General features: G+C 38.8%; 1 protein-coding gene across 1 annotated transcript in view; it reads right to left on the bottom strand.

The window, feature by feature from the left end:
- LOC126470270 (hemicentin-1-like) overlaps positions 1-19086 on the bottom strand; it is an 808493-nt gene that overhangs the window by 505720 nt on the left and 283687 nt on the right. The window contains exon 15 of the mRNA XM_050098010.1: positions 12635-12785. Within this exon, the coding sequence (XP_049953967.1) occupies positions 12635-12785 (151 nt within the window). The remainder of the gene's footprint in view (positions 1-12634; positions 12786-19086) is intronic.

Below are 19086 nucleotides of genomic sequence, written 5' to 3' on the forward strand. Positions count from 1 at the left end.
ACATCAACACATTTTGTCCCATCTGCTTTACCTGGTCCTCCTGTACCCAACGTGCCCCTTTTTGGACACTGACTAACACCCCTCTGATGGCTACATCCACACCTCTGCCCACATTAAACCCACTAACCACCAACAGCACCTGCATTTTGACATCTGCTGCCCCTTCCGCACCAAAAAATCCGTATTGTACAGGCTAGCCACCTGTGGTTGATGTATCTGCAGTGATGAGAACTCCCTTGCCTAGTATGCCAAGACCCTCACAAAAGCCTTCGCAGACAGGCAATACCTCTCAATCTAGACCAAAAATGGATTTCCCATGCCATATTCTCACACACCCCCCACCCTCCCACCACCCTCAAGACTCAGCTACAAAGGAATGTCCACCTCGTCCCACAATATCACCCTGGACTGTAACTGAACCATATCTTCACCAGGGCATTGATTATCCCTCATCCTGCCCTGAAATGAGGGACATCCTACCCCGATTGTTTCCATCACTCCTAAAGTGGTGTTGTGTCACTCACCCAACCTATACAACATCCTAGCCCATCTCTATGCCACTCCCACTCCAAACCCCCTGTGGAAACCAACTACAAGATCTGCCCATTTCACCCAGCGAGCACTTCCTACTCCAGTCCTCTCACAGGCTTACCCTATTTAGTCATACATGGAAACTATCTGATCTAGTGAGAAATGAATATCTTAGGATAGCATACTTTGGACTTTTTCATTCTCACATATTCTATAGGCTGTTGTTATGGAGTCACTCATGTCATGTCAGTGATGTATCACTGATTTTTTTTTTTTTAAAAAAAAGGTGCTAAGAATAATGTGTAAGATTGGTCCAAGAGAACACTGCTGCCTATATCCATTAAGACCAAAATAATGACAGTGATAAATCTTGTTATCTATGCATCACTGATATATGCAAAAAGCAACATAGTAGTGTTTGACACCAGAGAGGACATACAGTGTCATGACACCTGAAATAAGACGAATATTGATGTTCCTCGACACTGGCTGACAAAAATAAGAAACGCTCAGAAAATAAACTGTTTAAAATTTTTTTAAATTATTTGCCACATTCGGTAATGAATACACCTTTGAGTAATTTTAAAAGTAAGTTGTAAAAATGATTGATATTCATCATTAAATTCTACATTTAAGAGAATTTTTGCATTCTAGGAATGTATAAATTAAGTTATAGGATTAGCATTACAATTCTGTAAAACTGGTTAGTACAGGATCTGCATCTACATTTACATCCATACTCCACAAGCCCCCTGACGGTGTGTGGCAGAGGGTACCTTGATTACCTCTATCGGTTCTCCCTTCTATTCCAGTCTCGTATTGTTCGTGGAAAGAAGGATTGTCGGCATGCCTCTGTGTGGGCTCTAATCTCTCTGATTTTATCCTCATGGTCTCTTCGCGAGATATAACTAGGAGGGAGCAATATACTGCTTGACTCCTCGGTGAAGGTATGTTCTCAAAACTTCAACAAAAGCCCGTACCGAGCTACTGAGCATCTCTCCTGCAGAGTCTTCCACTGGACTCATCTCCGTAACGCTTTCACGATTAATAAATGATCCTGTAACGAAGCGCGCTGCTCTCCGTTGGATCTTCTCTATCTCTTCTATCAACCCTATCTGGTACGGATCCCACACTGCTGAGCAGTATTCAAGCGTTGGGAGAACAAGCATACTGTAACCTACTTTCTTTGTTTTCGGATTGCATTTCCTTAGGATTCTTCCAATGAATCTCAGTCTGGCATCTGCTTTACCGACGATCAACTTTATATGATCATTCCATTTTAAATCACTCCTAATGCCTACTCCCAGATAATTTATGGAATTGACTGCTTCCAGTTGCTGACCTGCTATTTTGTAGCCAAATGATATGGCATTTTCCTTTCTATGTATTTGCAGCACATTACACTTGTCTACATTGAGATTCAATTACATTTCCTGCACCATGCATCAATTCACTGCAGATCCTCCTGCATTTCAGTACAATTTTCCATTGTTACAACCTCTCGATATACCACAGCATCATCCACAAAAAGCCTCAGTGAACTTCCGATGTCATCCACAAGGTCATTTATGTATATTGTGAATAGCAACGGTCCTACGACACTCCCCTGCGGCACACCTGAATTCAATCTTGCTTCGGAAGGCTTCTCTCCATTGAGAATGACATGCTGCATTCTGTTATCTAGGAACTCTTCAATCCAATCACACAATTGGTCTGATAGTCCATATGCTCTTACTTTGTTCATTAAACAACTGTGGGGAACTGTATCGAACGCCTTGCGGAAGTCAAAAAACATGGCATCTATGTGGGAACCCGTGTCCATGGCCCTCTGAGTCTCGTGGACGAATAGCGTGAGCTGGGTTTCACACGATCGTCTTTTTCGAAACCCGTGCTGATTCCTACAGAGTAGATTTCTAGTTTCCAGAAAAGTCATTATACTCGAACATAATATGTGTTCCAAAATTCTACAACTGATCGACGTTAGAGATATATGTCTATAGCTCTGCACATCTGTTCGACATCCCTTCTTGAAAATGGGGATGACCTGTGCCCTTTTCCAATCCTTTGGAATGCTATGCTTCTCTAGAGACCTACAGTACACTGCTGCAAGAAGGGGGGCAAGTTCCTTCGCGTACTCTGTGTTAAATCGAACTGGTATCCCATCAGGTCCAGCGGCCTTTCCTCTTTTGAGCGATTTTAATTGTTTCTCTATCCATCTGTCGTCTATTTCAATATCTACCATTTTGTCATCTGTGTGACAATCTAGAGAAGGAACTACAGTGCAGTCTTCCTCTGTGAAACAGCTTTGGAAAAAGACATTTAGTATTTCAGCCTTTAGTCTCTCATCCTCTGTTTCAGTACCATTTTGGTCACACAGTGTCTGGACATTTTGTTTTGATCCACCTACCGCTTTGACATAAGACCAAAATTTCTTAGGATTTTCTGCCAAGTCATTACATAGAACTTTACTTTCGAATTCATTGAATGCCTCTCGCATGGCCCTCCTCACATTACATTTTGCTTCACGTAATTTTTGTTTGTCTGCAAGGCATTGGCTATGTTTATGTTTGCTGTGAAGTTGCCTTTGCTTCCGCAGAAGTTTTCTAACTCAGCTGTTGTACCACAGTGGCTCTTTCCCCTCTCTTATGATCTTGCTTGGCACATAGTCATCTAACGCATATTGTACGATGGTTTTGAACTCTGTCCAATGATCCTCAACACTATCTGTACTTAAAATAAAACTTTTGTGTTGAGCTGTCAGGTACTCTGAAATCCGCTTTTTTTCACTTTTACTAAACAGAAAAATCTTCCTACCTTTTTTAATATTTCTATTTATGGCTGAAATCATCGATGCAGTAACCGCTTTATGATCGCTGATTCCCTGTTCTGCGTTAACTCAATATTTGTACATTCAATGTGAACAGCAATTAATATAGTGATTGCTATTGTATATTAATATAAATCCCATTCCACTACATGTGTTCAATGGCCAATAAAGAATCTGAATCTGAATTTCAGCAATATTGGGCAGATGGATGCAATACAGCTGTTTAGATAAAGGCAGTGCTGACATGCTGGATTCAAGAGCTGTAGTACTTGCCCTTAACAGAATATCAAAAACAGGTATTTCTTAGCAACAACAAAATCTTAATGCTCACAACATGAATGTTATTGTCTGTGACAAGCCACCTGAGCCAGTTTCATTTTAAGAGATATGTAACATCTCAGAAACAGTGACTAAAACCCTGCAGAAACTTAATGGGTCCCAAGGTGTGTATAGTCTCCTCAAAAATTTCTTTACTGGTAGTTGTTTGATGATAGTGTTATAAATAATAATGATATTTTCATTAAAAAGTAAATCTAATGTCTTTATATTGTTACAGACCTGGAGATAGGGTATGAATTAAATTATAATTGGTTGCTTTCCTCTCTGGTTTGACTGTGAAGGAAATTACAAAAGACGTTACTTGCAAATCATGTCATAGTCCAATTCAAAATGAAAAATGTGGTTATTCCTCAATGGACATTATTTTTAAATAAGATCAGTGTAATGCTTTCTTTTATCCTTTAGAATTACTGGTGTGGCTAATAAACACTGTATATGATTTCATGAGTGAAGTGCCAAATTTGTCAGTACCCAAGCTTGCACAATTTTAGCTAAGTCAGTTATCAATATTTTGTGCACTTCAAAGGTGTTACAATGCAAATGAAGGGAGACTTCAGATCATTCTGAGAAATTAGGCCAAGTGATCTGAAAAACTGTTATATGAGTCATGTAAAAAAGAATTGGAGGCAAAATGACTTAAAATTTTGAAAGGGTGAAATATTTAAATAACAAGCTGATCAACAGAAAAGTAATCCAGTTGGAGCAGATGTGATTAAGTGTGTGCAGTGCCACCTGGGTAGACTACTGCATGCTTGCAGTACTAGGCTTGGAGAATACTAGCAGGTGATGAGTGAAGAGAGCCACACAGGACTTAATGTTTGCTCTTCTGTGGAGCCTAATTCTGCTGTTTAGCTCAGGAGAAGCCAATTCAAGACAATGGCACATTGATGACTCACAAACATTTCACTCTTTTTTACAGTTTGTTAAAATTAAATGTCATAGCAGCATTAAATGCTTTCACATTAATTTTACAGTGAGGTGACAGAAGGTATGGGATAGTGATATGCACATATAAAGATGGTGGTAGTGTGGTGTTGTTGAGTATCAAGTTCGGTACAAGAAGTATCCACTACTGCAAAGATACTGCATAGCAAAGCAATATCATGAGGTGCCAGTGAGATACTAGGAAGAAGCCATGCCTCCCATAGTCCTGAGGCACACCGCTGCGCCTCTGTCCTGAAATAGCATTGCCAGATGCCAGGAGGGAAGTACTGTTTGAGGTCGGATCCCGCCCACTGCCAGGAAGTTCCTTTCAGAGTAACATCCTTGTGCTCTCTATTCACTGTGACACAGCCAGTGTCAACCATCTAGGAGTGAAGACTTTCGTGCTCTGTGTACTGCGCCTACATGCCAATGCTATCAGAATTGTATCAACAAATGTCTACAAACTTGTGTTTTCTAGTGACTGTAGTGAAACCACAGTACAGCCTTTCTGAACTTATATCAATTAGCCACTCAGTAGTCATGGCTCATTTAGTGTGTTCTGAAAGTGTTTTCTGAACTGCAAGTTCATGTGTGCAGTTTCATAGCCACTACTGTGCCTGGTAAACAAAGATAAGTTTTGCTGTAGTTAATAAAGTGAGGGGAAAGTTCGGGTCAGTTACACCAAACAATACTCCCATCTTGCAGTAGTTCATTTATTCACCTCTTTACACAAGCAAGGCTTACAAAGAACTGGATGGTGGAACTGCACAAAGATAATGTTTAGCTTAGTTCAAAGACGATACTCAGATCGATATTGGTATCAACCTCATTGGCGCCACAAAAGTATTATTTATTCAATGTGTTTTAATTAACTGTGTTATCACTAGCCACCACAGTGTCCAAGAAGTCAGACACAACAGGTCATATTGCATACACAATATCCAGATCGACAGTGCATTGTTGGAGCTGTCATTTGTATTCAGGTGATTCATGCGAATAGGTTTCCGACATGATTATGGCTGCACAATGGGAAACAACAGGCTTTGAATGTGGAATGGAGGTTGGGCATAGATGCAGGGAACATTTCATTTCAGAAATCTTTAGAGAATTCAGTTTTCTGAGATCCACAGTGTCAAGAGTGAGCTGAGAATACCACATGTCTGGCATTAAATTTCATCACAAAGAACGAAGTGGCCAAAGCCTTCACTCAACTATCAAGAGCAGCGGCATTTGTAGAGTTGTCAATGCTAACAGACAAGCAACACTGTGCAAAATAACCACAGAAATCAATGTACCTGCTAGGGCAGTGCATCAAATTTTGGAATTAATGGGCTGTGGCAGCAGACAACCGATGCAAATGGCTTTGCTAACAGCATTTCATCACCCACAGCACCTCTCCTGAGCTTGTGACCATTTTGGTTCGACCCAAGGTAAATGGAGGACTGTGGCCTGATTGGCTGAGTCCCAATTTCAGTTGAAAGCAAGTGAAGGTAAGATTTGAGTGTGCCGCAGACCTCACCAAGCCATGGACCCAAGTTGTCAACAAGGCACTGTGGAAGGTGGTGGTGGCTACATAATAGTGTGGGCTGTGCTTTCATGGAATGGATTGTGCCCTCTGGTCTAACTAAACCAATAATTGGCTGGAATTGGTTATGTTTGGCTACTGAAGAACATTTGCAGCCATTCATGAACTTCATGTTCCCAAACAACAATGTCATGTCACCAGGCCATGATCATTCATGACGAATTTGAAGAACATTCTGGACAGTTCAAGCAAATGATTTGGCCATGCAGATCACATGACATGAATCCCATTGAACATTTATGGGGCATAATTGAGAGGTCAGTTCATGCACAACATCCTGCATCAGCAACACTTTAGTAATCATGGTTGGCTAGAGAGGCAGCAAGGCTCAGTATTTCGGCAAGAGACTTCCAATGACTTTTTGAGTCCATTCCATGTCAAGTTACTGTACTATGCAGGGCAAGAAAAGGTCCGACACAATGTTAGGGGGTATCCATGACTTCTGTCACCTCATAGTAAGATGAATGAATGTTAATGACTAATTTGGTTAAACTACAGCATAACATAATCCTATGAGTGAGGCAGTTCAGAAGCAGAAGGATGTAGTGTCTAATCTATGTGCTATTTTTTTTTCCCAGTTGTAAAAGATTCTTGGAACTTCATATTGATTTGATAAAAGTAAGTTCTGCAATATTAGATGTTGTTTCCATATAAGATAGCTCTCTCTCAGGAGAACTGTGTTGGACTTTGTGACATCATCCCAATTAAAAAAACAAAAGATTACATTGTTACAAGTGACAAACAGCAGTGATAATTTATAGTCTTCCTTGTGACAAATAGTGGCTGTTTATTTCTGAGTATGCTGTGATTTTCAAGTGTGTATTTGTATGTAATATGCATCAAAACACTCGCCATAGACTTGTCCATCACCTAATGTAGGTTCCCTGAATTTCGTTTGTAGTTTTAGTTTTTATAATGAAACATTCCTCAAATATAATAAAATGTGTAGAATATAGCTCAAACATAAACACTAGGTTATGCTACACAGGTCAGTCAATTACCAGAATCCTTATGTAGCATTCACATTCTTGTCTTCAGTAACTCACAACCAAAATATCACCTTCCAACTCAACCTAGAACTCAAGCAAGGGCACCCATATGATAGTTTGAAGGGGAGGGGGTGGGGGGAGGGGGCAGCAGTGGGGGCTAGACCTGGGGGTGTGGAGTATTCTTAATATTTTTGAAGAGAAATGGTGACTTGTAAGTAGTCATAAAAAATTTCCATTTCCAGCACCGTTAAAAATCTGTATAATAGCTACTTTTCAATCATTTTCTCAGAAGAGAAACACCTGACTATACTATATCTTTTTCGATTCCCTGTGAGCTAGAGAATGCCACCCCATTGCCCCCAGGTATGGATGCACTTACATGTGGGTGCCCATGGTTATGCTGCAAATTTGTTTGTAAACCTTCCCTTCACAAAGAAAAAGTAGTTGTGGGTCAGGATATAGTTGGTAAGGTGTATAAGCAATTAGGTGGTGGGTTTGGAGTTTGAAGGACGTTGGGAGAGGTAGTATTTGATAACAGCAAGGCCATGGGCATGAGGGATGCTGGTTTACAGGGAGGTGCTGTCCACAGTGTTGTGTAGGGACTCAGGAGGTAAACAGATGGGAATGGTGGAAAGTCGGTGAAGGACGTGGTTAGTATCTTCAGTGTGGGAGGCTAGGTTTCAGGCAATTTGATGGAGGTTTTGTTCAGCAAGAAAAGAAATTCTTTCAGTGAGAGCATAATAGCCAGCTACAATGGGGCATCCAGGATTTTTAGGTTTGTGGATTTTGGGGAGCATGTAGAAAGTGGGTGCACGGGGTGTTGTTAGCGTGAGGTGGGAGATGGCCTCAGGTGAGAGGGTCTGGGTACAGCTTATGGATTTCAGTAAGGATTGGAGGTTATGTGGGACTTCTGGGACGGGATCCCTCTGGCGGAGCTTGTAGGTGAAGGAGTCAGCCAGCTCGTGGAGGCCTTCCATCAGGTATTCATTGCTACTCATCACAACAGTGGTGGAGCCTTTGTCTGCAGGGAGAAATATTAGGTCTGGATCTGTTTTCAGGTTGTGTATGGCTGTCTTTCCTTCTGTCAAAAGGTTAGTGCTCTGAGGAAGGGACTTGAGGAAGAATACAGGGGCCAAGTTGGAGGTAAGGAATTCCTGAAAGCTGACTATTGAGTAGTTAGCTGGGAAGAGGGGGGGGGGGGGGGGGGGGGGGTGGCGGCTAATTGTTGGATGGAGGTATGAACTGAGAGAGACAAGATTCAATTTTGGGATTAAGTAGACTTTTGTTGGAGGGATTGGTGGTGCCCCAAGGTGGAACTAGGATGTTGACAGGTTGGACAATTTATGTAGGTGGTGTCTGGAATGCTCCTTTAGGTATTGGAGTGCAAGTGTTTCTGTTTTAGAGGTGTTGTGTATGTAGTGAGGAATGCACAGTAGCAGTATGTTGCAAAAGGAATACAGGTAATCGGAGATGTCTGTACCATGGAAAGGACTGCATAAACCAATTACTGCAAGAACTCATCTCCATAGGACAGATGTCCCAGAACCACCTGTATTTCCTCTGGAACATACTGTTACTGTGCAATCCTCACTAAATGCCAAACATCTCTAAAAAAGAAACCCTTGCACTCCAACACCTGGACGAGCATTCCAGCCCAGCCAAGCTGACCCGTTCAAATTACCAAGTCCTCAAAAGCTCCCTTCCAACACTCCACAAAACCCAAAAACCAAGCAAACCCAAAAGACTGTTATTAACATCCCTACTGAAAACCTCAGTCCTATAGAATTTTCAGTCCTATTCAAAGGTCCATCCTTCCGACCTACTCCAAATTTAACTATGTTGGACTTGTCAAAGATGTACTCTCTTTCTCCCAATGCCTACACTGGAAACACTTCTTTGTCACCAATCCTTCCAACCAAAGCCATCCTCATCCCAACATTGAACCTTGGCTCTCCCATTTCATACCACCATACAGCCATGATCCTCCACCCCCCTACCTCCTGCCCAACCCCCAGTCAGATTCCAGGAATTCCTTACCTCAAACTTGGACCTACTATCTTTCCCCAAGTCCCATCCTCAGAGCATTAACCTTTTGGCAGAAGGAATGACAGCCATACACAATCTGAAACAGCATTTGGAGCAGGATATGCAGCACACTTCTACCAAAATAAAGAAGCCTAAGAATGTGCTAAATGTTAGGAAGAAGAAAGTGCGGCTGCTAGCTAGCAGACATGGATGAGGTGTAGGCCCTCAATTGCAGGAAAACTTTGGGGCGAGGTACTAGTTCACCAGCTTTTTCAAACCAAATGCAAGAGTAAGTGAAGAGATAGGATAATTTTGTAAGGATTTTTCAAATGACAGTGGGTGGGGCCAGAAACAGTTTGAATAGGAATTGGGTGTATGAGATAGGAGATGCCCTGGACATGATAAGCTTCCCTGACTCGTGGCACCAATGTACACTTTGTTGAGATGTGCTGACAGGTAGTATGTTAACGTCAATACTATTCCTAATATACATCAACCACTTTCATGATAGCTTTAGTCTTAGGGACTAAATTCTGTTTGCTGGTGACAACAATATTATAGCGTCAAAAATACGATAGAGCTCCTTGCAAAGAAAGAAAATGAAATGCTCAAGGAAGTTTAAAATCAGTCAATGTGCAATAAAGTGACAATGAACATAAAGCAAAAAATGCCTTGAATTTCCACATGAAGAGATAAAATAACACTTAAATTGAATACAATATTATGAAATGGGTAGATTGCTACTCACTATATTGTGGAGATGCTGAGTCACAGACAAGCCCAATGAAAAGACTGTCAAACAAGTGATCTTTCTGCCGAAAGGACTTTAATCAGAATTAGACAACATACACTAACTCACTTATGCAAACACAACTCACATACACATGACCAAGTCTCTTGTTGCCAAAGTCAGACTGCGAGCAGCAGTGCATGATGGGAGAAGCAATCTGGGTGGTGGGGGTAAGGAGGAGACTGGAGCAGGGATGGGGAGGGATAGTGGGGTAGGGGTGGGAGATGATAAAGTGCTGCTTGTGGGCATATACAGCACAAGGTGGAGAGAGGGTAGGGCAGCTAGGTGCAGTCAGGAGGTTAGACGGAGAGCAAAGGGGAGGAGATGGAACAGAGGGTTGTGTAATGCTGGAGTTGGAACAGGGAAGGGTATAGGTGGATATAGGACAATGACTGACAAAGTTTGACACCAGGAAGGTTACGGGAACATAGAATATACCGTGGGGAGGTTCCCACCTGCGTAATCCAGAAAAGCTGGTGTTGGTAGGAAGGATGTAGATGGCGCTGGCTGTAAAGCAGCTATTAAAATGAAGAACAATGTGTTGGACAGTGCGCTCAGCAACTGGGTGGTCCCGGAAAGATGTATGGGACAGCTCTTGCATCTAGGTCTATTACAGGGATATGATCCATAAGGCAAGGGGTTGGAAGTGGGGGTTGTGTAGGGATGGACAAGGATATTGTGTAGATTAAGTGGGTGGCATAATAGCATTGTGGGAGGGGTGGGAAGGACAGTGGGTATGACATTCCTTGTTTGAGGGCATGATGTGAGGTAGCCAAAAACCTGGCAGAGAATGTTATTCAGTTGCTAATGCTCCTCTGTGGCCAGATGGTGGAACTTTGAGAGATGGGGGTGACTATAGAGGTAAGGCATAGGAGTTATGTTTCTATACTAGGTTGGGAGGGTAATTACAACCTGTGAAGGCCTCATTGAGACCCTTGGTTTATTTTGAGAGGGACTGCTCATCACTACTGATGTGACAGGCATGGGTGGCTAGGCTGGGAATTCTTGGAATGGAATGGGTGAATGGATGGTAGTTGTCAATGTTGAGGTATTGCTGGTGGTCGGTAGGTTTGATACAGAGAGAGGTCCTGATGCAGTCATCTTTGAAGTGGAGGTTAACATTGAGGAAGGTGGCTTATTGGTTTGAGGAGGACCTGGTGAAGCAGATGGAAAGAAGGTGTTGAGGTTCTGGATGAATGTGGATCCAGATCACAAAGATGTCATCAATGAATCTGAACCAGGCGAGGGGTTTGGTATTCTGGATGGTTAGGAAGGATTCCTCTAGATGATTGTGGTTCTTTCTGCGGTTGTAAGGTTAGCTTGCATGTTGAGGGATTTTGGGAATGGTGAGATCAGGTTCGAGGTTAAGAAACTCTGGAGAGTTAACAGGGAGTGACTAGGGGGCAGTGGGGGTGGATCACAGTTGGATGGAGGAGTGAACAGAGTCAGGCAGGGTTCACCATTGGTCTTTTGTTGAGTCCGGTTGGTAGGGTTAGTGGAAAGAAAGTATTTCCACTGTAGGGACTGGAAGAAGGAGAGAGACAGCCATTAATAAGTCCTGCGTGATTTAATTTGGAAGTGGGGCAAAATGTCAGGCCTTTGGAAAGGACTGATATTTCTGTGGGGCTAAGGCTTTTGGGGGAAAGGTTCATGGCTGTGTTTTGAGTCTGTTTAAGTTCTGTATTCTCTATGCTGGTGGGAGGGAGTTTTGAGGGTGGAGTAAATACAGTAGGGTCAGTCAGCTATGAGGGGATGTGGGGGATGTTTGGAGGTTGTTGGAGAGGTGGTGGACAGTGGTAGTCCAACATGGGAGTAGGAAGTGAACAGGTTGGAGAGGTTTTTTGAGGTGACACTGTGTGACTCCATAATAGACATGAAATTTGTAGGAATGAATGCTGATTCTCAGCTAAACTGGTGTGAACACACAGATACTTGCAAACAGAGTGTCATCAGTTTGTTATGCCCTTTGAGTCCTCCCTTCAGTGTGTAACATCTAGTTCTTTTAGTTACACACTATTGATATACTGAATTCTTAGCTATGGAATTCTTTTCTGGTGTTCACACACACAGGACTGTTTTATTTGCATTAATTTAACATTCTCTTTTTTAGAATCTTCATTTTGGTTTTCACCTCTGTAAAATCAATAATGAATCAAGTTACCCAACCATTACTAACCAATGGATGAATCTTCTGTCCACCAGTCAACCCATCTCTTTTTGACAAACAAACAACTTCAGTGAGTGTTGACCATACTGTTCCAATTTTCAAGAGTATTCAAATCCAGAGGAGATTATGCAGATGATACAACCTAATATGAAGCATATATCAACTGTGGCGGTTCATTCCCCAACAGCCAGTGCTCATACAGTGTCTCTCCAAACAAACTGATATTTCAAAATGAAGGGGAGAATGTTATTTTCTTCCCCTTTCTACTTATTATCATCTCAGTCATTTGAAACAATTGGTTCTTTGTTTGCTAGTAAGATGTTTCTATCTCATAAAACAAACTTGGAATTTTTATAAAACTAAATAAAGAAATGGTTGTAAAGCATATTTACAAAATAATCATGAAATTACAATCAGCATTAAACACTATCTGGACAGAGAATTGCTCTAAGATTACCTTCCGATGGCTGTAATACTTGTGGTGGAACTCCAACATTCAACCATAGAGATCCTTCAGCTGATGCCAAATGATTCTCAGCACTGCAAATGTACTCCCCAGAATCAGCAATGTCAACACTCAAAATTTTTAACATTCCAAAATTTTTCTCCTGTAACATCAAAATTACTTTATCATAAACTATTCAACCCATGAGTAGTAAAAAATTCATAAATCTAAAAAAGAGAAATAAATTATGGGCCACCTCAGCTATGAATTGTAACAGGTTTTTGAAAAGCATTTTATGATCCTTATGACTCAGTTATAGAATTGATTATCACTATATTAAACATAAATAAGTAAATAAATAAGTCTTTTTTTTCACGCATATTGTGCAAAGCTGTTTAATCAGATAATCCCTGCATGCTTGTAAACCAGTCATTAACGATAAGACTCAACATTCTACACAAATAAAAAATGCACCCACATTTATCTCTAACTTTCTGTTTCAACATTTTCTGAGTGATACAGAAATACATCTTATTCATATTAATAACACCACAGAATTGCTGAAATTGTCATGAAACTTTTCACTTAAACAAAACTGCCATTATGTAATGCTACTTGACATGGCACCATAGGATGCAGTATTTCTCAGTTATCATCTGACCAGGGAATTAGTTAGCTCCATCAGTTATAATTTATCATTGAAACAAAAGTAATGTATGCTTGGAAATTTTACACATACAAAATAATAACTGGAGTCAAACTGACAGGTATAACCTCCAATTATAAATTAAATCACTAATGTATTCATTACTAAACAGTCAACTAACCAACACACACCAAGCTCACTTAATAAATAATTTACTGGAAAAGTGTACACTTAGCATAACTATCTACAGCAAACAAAAATGATATGTACAGTTTATTAATCTGACCATCACATTTCCAACTCACACTTAGTGAATTTGAAAAATTCTAACAGAAAGGGGAAGTTTCAATGACGTATATCAAGTCAAGAACTACATTAGCAAACAGATATAGCTATTACACTGTCTATATATGCCACAAAGACAACTAAACACTTGCAGTGATGCCTGTGTTGTTCAAGAGAGGGAATTACTTTTACTCTGTGATGCCTACATAGTTGTAAAAATAGATAAAGAATCGTAATTTGTGGAGAAACTGCTACTTTGAAGGAAATTACTGTTCAGTACTCATCAACAGATTTCCACTTCTTTTATGCAAGTACACTGATAATCACTGAGAAAGGCAGCTACATAGGCACTCCAGAAATATAACTCTATTTTATTGTTTTCAGTACTAATAGGGATTTGTGATCCTGTTATAGAGATAATTTTTACTGCTGTTATTTGATTCTTGAAATTCTGTAAGAAAACTGTCAACATTTTTTACTCTAAATACAGAACTCCATACTGAATCTATACTATCATCTGAGTACAAAACTCTAAGATACTGGACTACATCTCTCTATGATGGTCAGTTACTCACTTTACACAACAGTCTTAATATTTGTGTTTCTGAAAAAATAGTTCACTGGTCACTGCTGTATTAACACGAAAGATATTTACAAGACAACAAGAAGTGAATCACACAATGTGCACTAGTACATTTGTCTGCAGGATAACACAAGAACATCTAAATATTTGTAATACCAAATTAAAGTTACAGATTAGCCTACTAATATATGCATTCCATTACTGTTTTTTAATTCTTGGACATCAATTTTTTTTTATAAATTGTTTAATTTATTGGATTATTAGTTAATTAAAATATTACACGCATTTTGTTTGAAATAGTACAATATTTTCAGACGAGAGAGTAGAATGGTATTTAAGATAATGCGAAGTGAAGATTATAAGTAAGATAGTTCCCCAAAAAGATTTACAATCAAGGCAAAGTGTAAAAATGGAGTATTTTTGCGTGTTTATTGCAGCAAATTGTGTATGTCATGCTATAATATGTCAACAACACTAGAAAAAGGAAATGTGACATCACATAAATGGAATATGAAATTGGACATGAACCAAGGACTTCAGCTTAGAAGTAATATGAAACAGACAACTCAGATTGCTGCTACTGCAACCTGTGTGACTGTGAGAATAATGTGTGCAAACTATAAAACTGTGTATCACCTAAAACTGCATAGAAAGAAGTTCAACATAAAAAAATGAGGCTCTGCACAAAATGTAACATCAGCAGTTTATGTACAAAACTAAACAAAAAGGAATGTAGAGATGAAATTATTACTCCACTGCTAGAAGAGTTAGATGCGTTATAATATAAACTACAACAACAAAACAGACAACATGAAAGTGAAAAACACAAAGAGTCATTGTCTGCAAAAAGTATGAAAACTTATGGAATTATAACTATCAATCTAAGAAGCTAATAGCATTGAGGGCATGCTGAAAAGTAATGTCTCTGAATTTATTATGTGAAAACTCTTAAACCTTCTTAAATAAAACAAATGTTATTAACATTATACATCTTTATTTTTTGTAATGTAACTATTTCGGTGCATGACAAACTGCTTGCTGTAATCAAGATTCGAATTCAAGGAGTTTATCCACACATGCAGCACCTCTCCTTCAATGTGGCAATGCCGGACCACACAAGTGCTGTGATATCTGCAACAACCCAACGCATTGGGTTCACTGTAATCGATCATAGGGTATCAATCACACAGTCCCAACTTGGTCCCATCTGATATTCATCTGTTTCCAAAATTTAAAGAACACTTTTAAGGAGTTCACTTTGATAGTAATGAAGCAGTAAATGCTGAGGGGAGGTTGTATCTCCATCAACGAAGTCAAACATTCTACAGTGACGACATCAAAAAACTGGTCTCATGTTGGGAGAAATGTATTCATCACCAGGGTGACTATGTTGTAAAATAAATATGTAAGCATGAAGAATAAAGATGTATAATGTTAATGACATTTGTTTTATTTAAAAACATTTAAGAATTTTAATATAAAAAATTTGGGGCATTACTTTTCAGCACATCTATGTACTAATCAATTTAATGCTATAAAAGGCGAATTCAACACAGTAAATGTCCCGAGTGTTCCTTGTAGGGATTATCTTACAATCACTCACGTGTTAAGTTATAAATAAATCCAATGAACAGGAAATTAAGAAAAATCTGTTGAAACTTTCCATAGGCTACATTCATTGAGACAAACAGCACACTCAGAGTATATTTTACAAGGCATGGAAAACATGGGAATACCCAAGGAAATGCAGCTATGTGCAAATTAGTATTAGATTCTATGAACCTTATCTCAGTGGAGGACCGTGCAACAGTTCCACTGTCAGCAAAGCTAGAAACAGAATAGAAAGAAACCTGAGCATTTCCAAATGTCATCTACTGGGTGCACAGAAAAATCACTTGTACCATCGAATAATGAGGACATAATAGCTATATCTGGACAAGTGGAAGTGACAGTTACAGCAACAGCAGAAAGGGTAAGAGCATTATCTTCTGATCTCACATTAGAATCAAGTTTTTCAACCTGCGATACAGAACTCAACAACTACATCAAACAATCAGAGTGTAATAGCTACATCTGCAATGGTGAAAGTGACAGTAGCAGCAACAACAGAAAAAGCTACTGTGTCATCAGCTGAACCCACAGTAGTCAGTTTGTCCACCAACTACTGGGAGCTCAACAACTACATCATCTCTAACAGAAGAAGCAAAAGCAGAAGAAAATGCAGCAATCATATAGAAAGCACATGGAATGGCAGTAACATGGAAAGTAATATACCTCTTTGATCTTAAGAATTTTTTAATCACTGGCAGGAAGAAGTAAAAGCCCACAAGATGAGTAACATGATAATCAGCCAGCACAACATGCCTACCTTTCATTAGGATATAAGAAGACTTAGGATTAATGTGGATTGGTTAGGAGTTACTTAAATGAAAAAAAAAAAAACCCTGTATAAATAATGCTTACATATAAGGCTTTTCAAAACACGATATTACACATGGAAATGAAATGTTCCATTTAGAGAATTATAACATTCCTAGCCATTACTTTCAGGACAGCAAGGAAAGAGGCAATGTAATTATATTTCTTAAAAACAATGTAATATTTAGATCTATAAATGTGAAGAATAACTGTTTAGAGCAACAGTTTTAATTTTGTGCAGTAGAGACAACATGGACTGCCACAGTAATAGTGGTGACAATTTACAGGGAATCTGGGGCTAACTTAGTCTTTCTGACTCAAATAGAATTACTATTATTTGCTTTATTTCCATAGGGATTTTAATGTAATCTTTTTGAGTGACAACAAAGTAGAGTTTCAATATACAATGAATTGGTATAATCTTATATCAGTAGTTGACTTGCCACTGGTATCAATTCTGAGAGTCAGACATTGACAGACAGCATGTTTAGAAGTGTAAGTATGTGCCATAGCTTTAGTGTCACCTCAGTTTTCAGTGAGCTATCTGATCATGATGAGTAACTCCTCGCCCTGCGTGACAGTATGTATCTAATGAATGGAGACTCACTGGAAATCCTTACACATAAACTGTTGTAAATGGATTGGAGCTGGTCTACATGGTGAATGTAATACATTTATAAATGAATTCTCTTCCCTCTTTTAAGAAGTTTTTCTATAAAATTTTTTAGAAACAAAACTCCTGTGATGGTTTTTATTAATCATTAAATTTAGCATGTAGTTAGAAGGAAGACAAGCAAGAATAAAAGAACTTCAGAAGACTTCAAAAGCAAACATGAAGGTGATCTTGTATGCAGGCATGAAAGAAAAGCCAATATTTTAACAACCATCTTCTTCAATTATTAGATGAATGCATCATTTTTCCACTTGAGCTGTTATTTATTTTAATTTTTCCTTCGTCTCACAAGTAGTTTACAGGTAAATACACTGCCATACATAAGGTATCTTTTTCTAACTCAAACTCTGGATAATGGCTTAAAATGCCAAAACTATTTGTGAAATGAAAAAAACTAACCTAACCTAACCTAAAAGAACCTAAAAGAAATTAAGTAAATAACAGCTTAAGTGGAAGAATGATACATTCATTTTTCAGCAAACACTTTTCGTCAGTGTCAGAACCAATAGGGCTCTGTTAATGAAAATTTGAGTCTTACACTGGAAAACATTATCCTAGTGAAAGAAGCTACTAAGGTCATAAACACAAACATGGGAATTCACAACCAAGATACAAGGTACAAAAAAGCCTTTTACCTGTTTAATGGAAGATTAACTTTAACAACAAAAAGTCCCTGTGTCAAAGGAGCTGTTTTTAATAATTTGTTGGCTTATCAAAAAAATGCCCCTATAACTTAGATCTAACATGAATAATAATGTAGGAGACAGTCCTGTGCTAGAAACAAGTATAGTAATTGTAGTATATTGTAAAATATTTGTCATTTGTAACTATAAAAAATTATACATAGTTAATTATGACATACATGTAAAATTACTTGTTATGAGCAGATAATAAATAAATAAATCAGTAAATATCTGTGAAATGCATATTAGCACTGTCACAATATTTTAAACTGAAAGAACAATCATTTCTCTGAAAAATAAAAATTCCACTGAAGTAGATTACATTTCTAACAATCTCTTGAAATTAATTCTATAACTGATGTGCTGAATCATACTTTCAGTGCATCCTTACAACAAGGAACTATCCCTGACAGACTTAAATTACTCTTGTGAAACCCTTCACGAAGAAATGTGACCAAAATTGATGTTTCAAATTAACAACCAAAATCCCCTCTGACAGATTTTTCAAATATATTGGACAAAGCTCATGTGAGAAGTGATTTTGTAACATCTAGAGAGATTTAATATTCTCAGGAAATGCCAATTTCATTTCTGAAAAGGCCTGTCAACTGAACAATCACTCTATGCTTTTATAAATAAAGTCTTGGTATCCCCAAATGGCAAAATGGTGACAACAGAATTGATTTGTGTCTTGTCAAAAGCCTTTGACACTGTAGATCATCAAATACTATCACAGAAAACTAACCTTTTAGAAATAAGCGATACATCAAATAGATAGCTTCCGTCACACTTCAAAAATAGGAAGCAGAAAGTGTTATTAGATTGTGTAGACGATTTTTGTAGTAGCTTCACTTCATCAGAGTTGAAAATCATCAACTGTGCAGTGCTTTGAGGATTAGTTCCTGGTCCTTTACTGTTCCTGATATTTATAAATGACATACCACAATGCAGAAACATACACTGAAATTTTACCATTTCTGCAAATGATGCCAACATTCTGATTGATGGTCATACCCAGGAAAAATCTTCAAGGATTTATTATCAAATTCTCATGGATTTAGTGAGATGTGTTAGTGTAGATGAGCACTAACCATTCAATGTGAAACACAGGCAATAGAAAAAGTTCTTGGGTGTCATAACTGATTGCAGCATGAACTGATCACATCATACACAGTA

This window comes from Schistocerca serialis, chromosome 3, assembly GCF_023864345.2.
Source record: "Schistocerca serialis cubense isolate TAMUIC-IGC-003099 chromosome 3, iqSchSeri2.2, whole genome shotgun sequence".
In the NCBI taxonomy this organism is placed as follows: Eukaryota; Metazoa; Arthropoda; class Insecta; order Orthoptera; family Acrididae; genus Schistocerca; species Schistocerca serialis.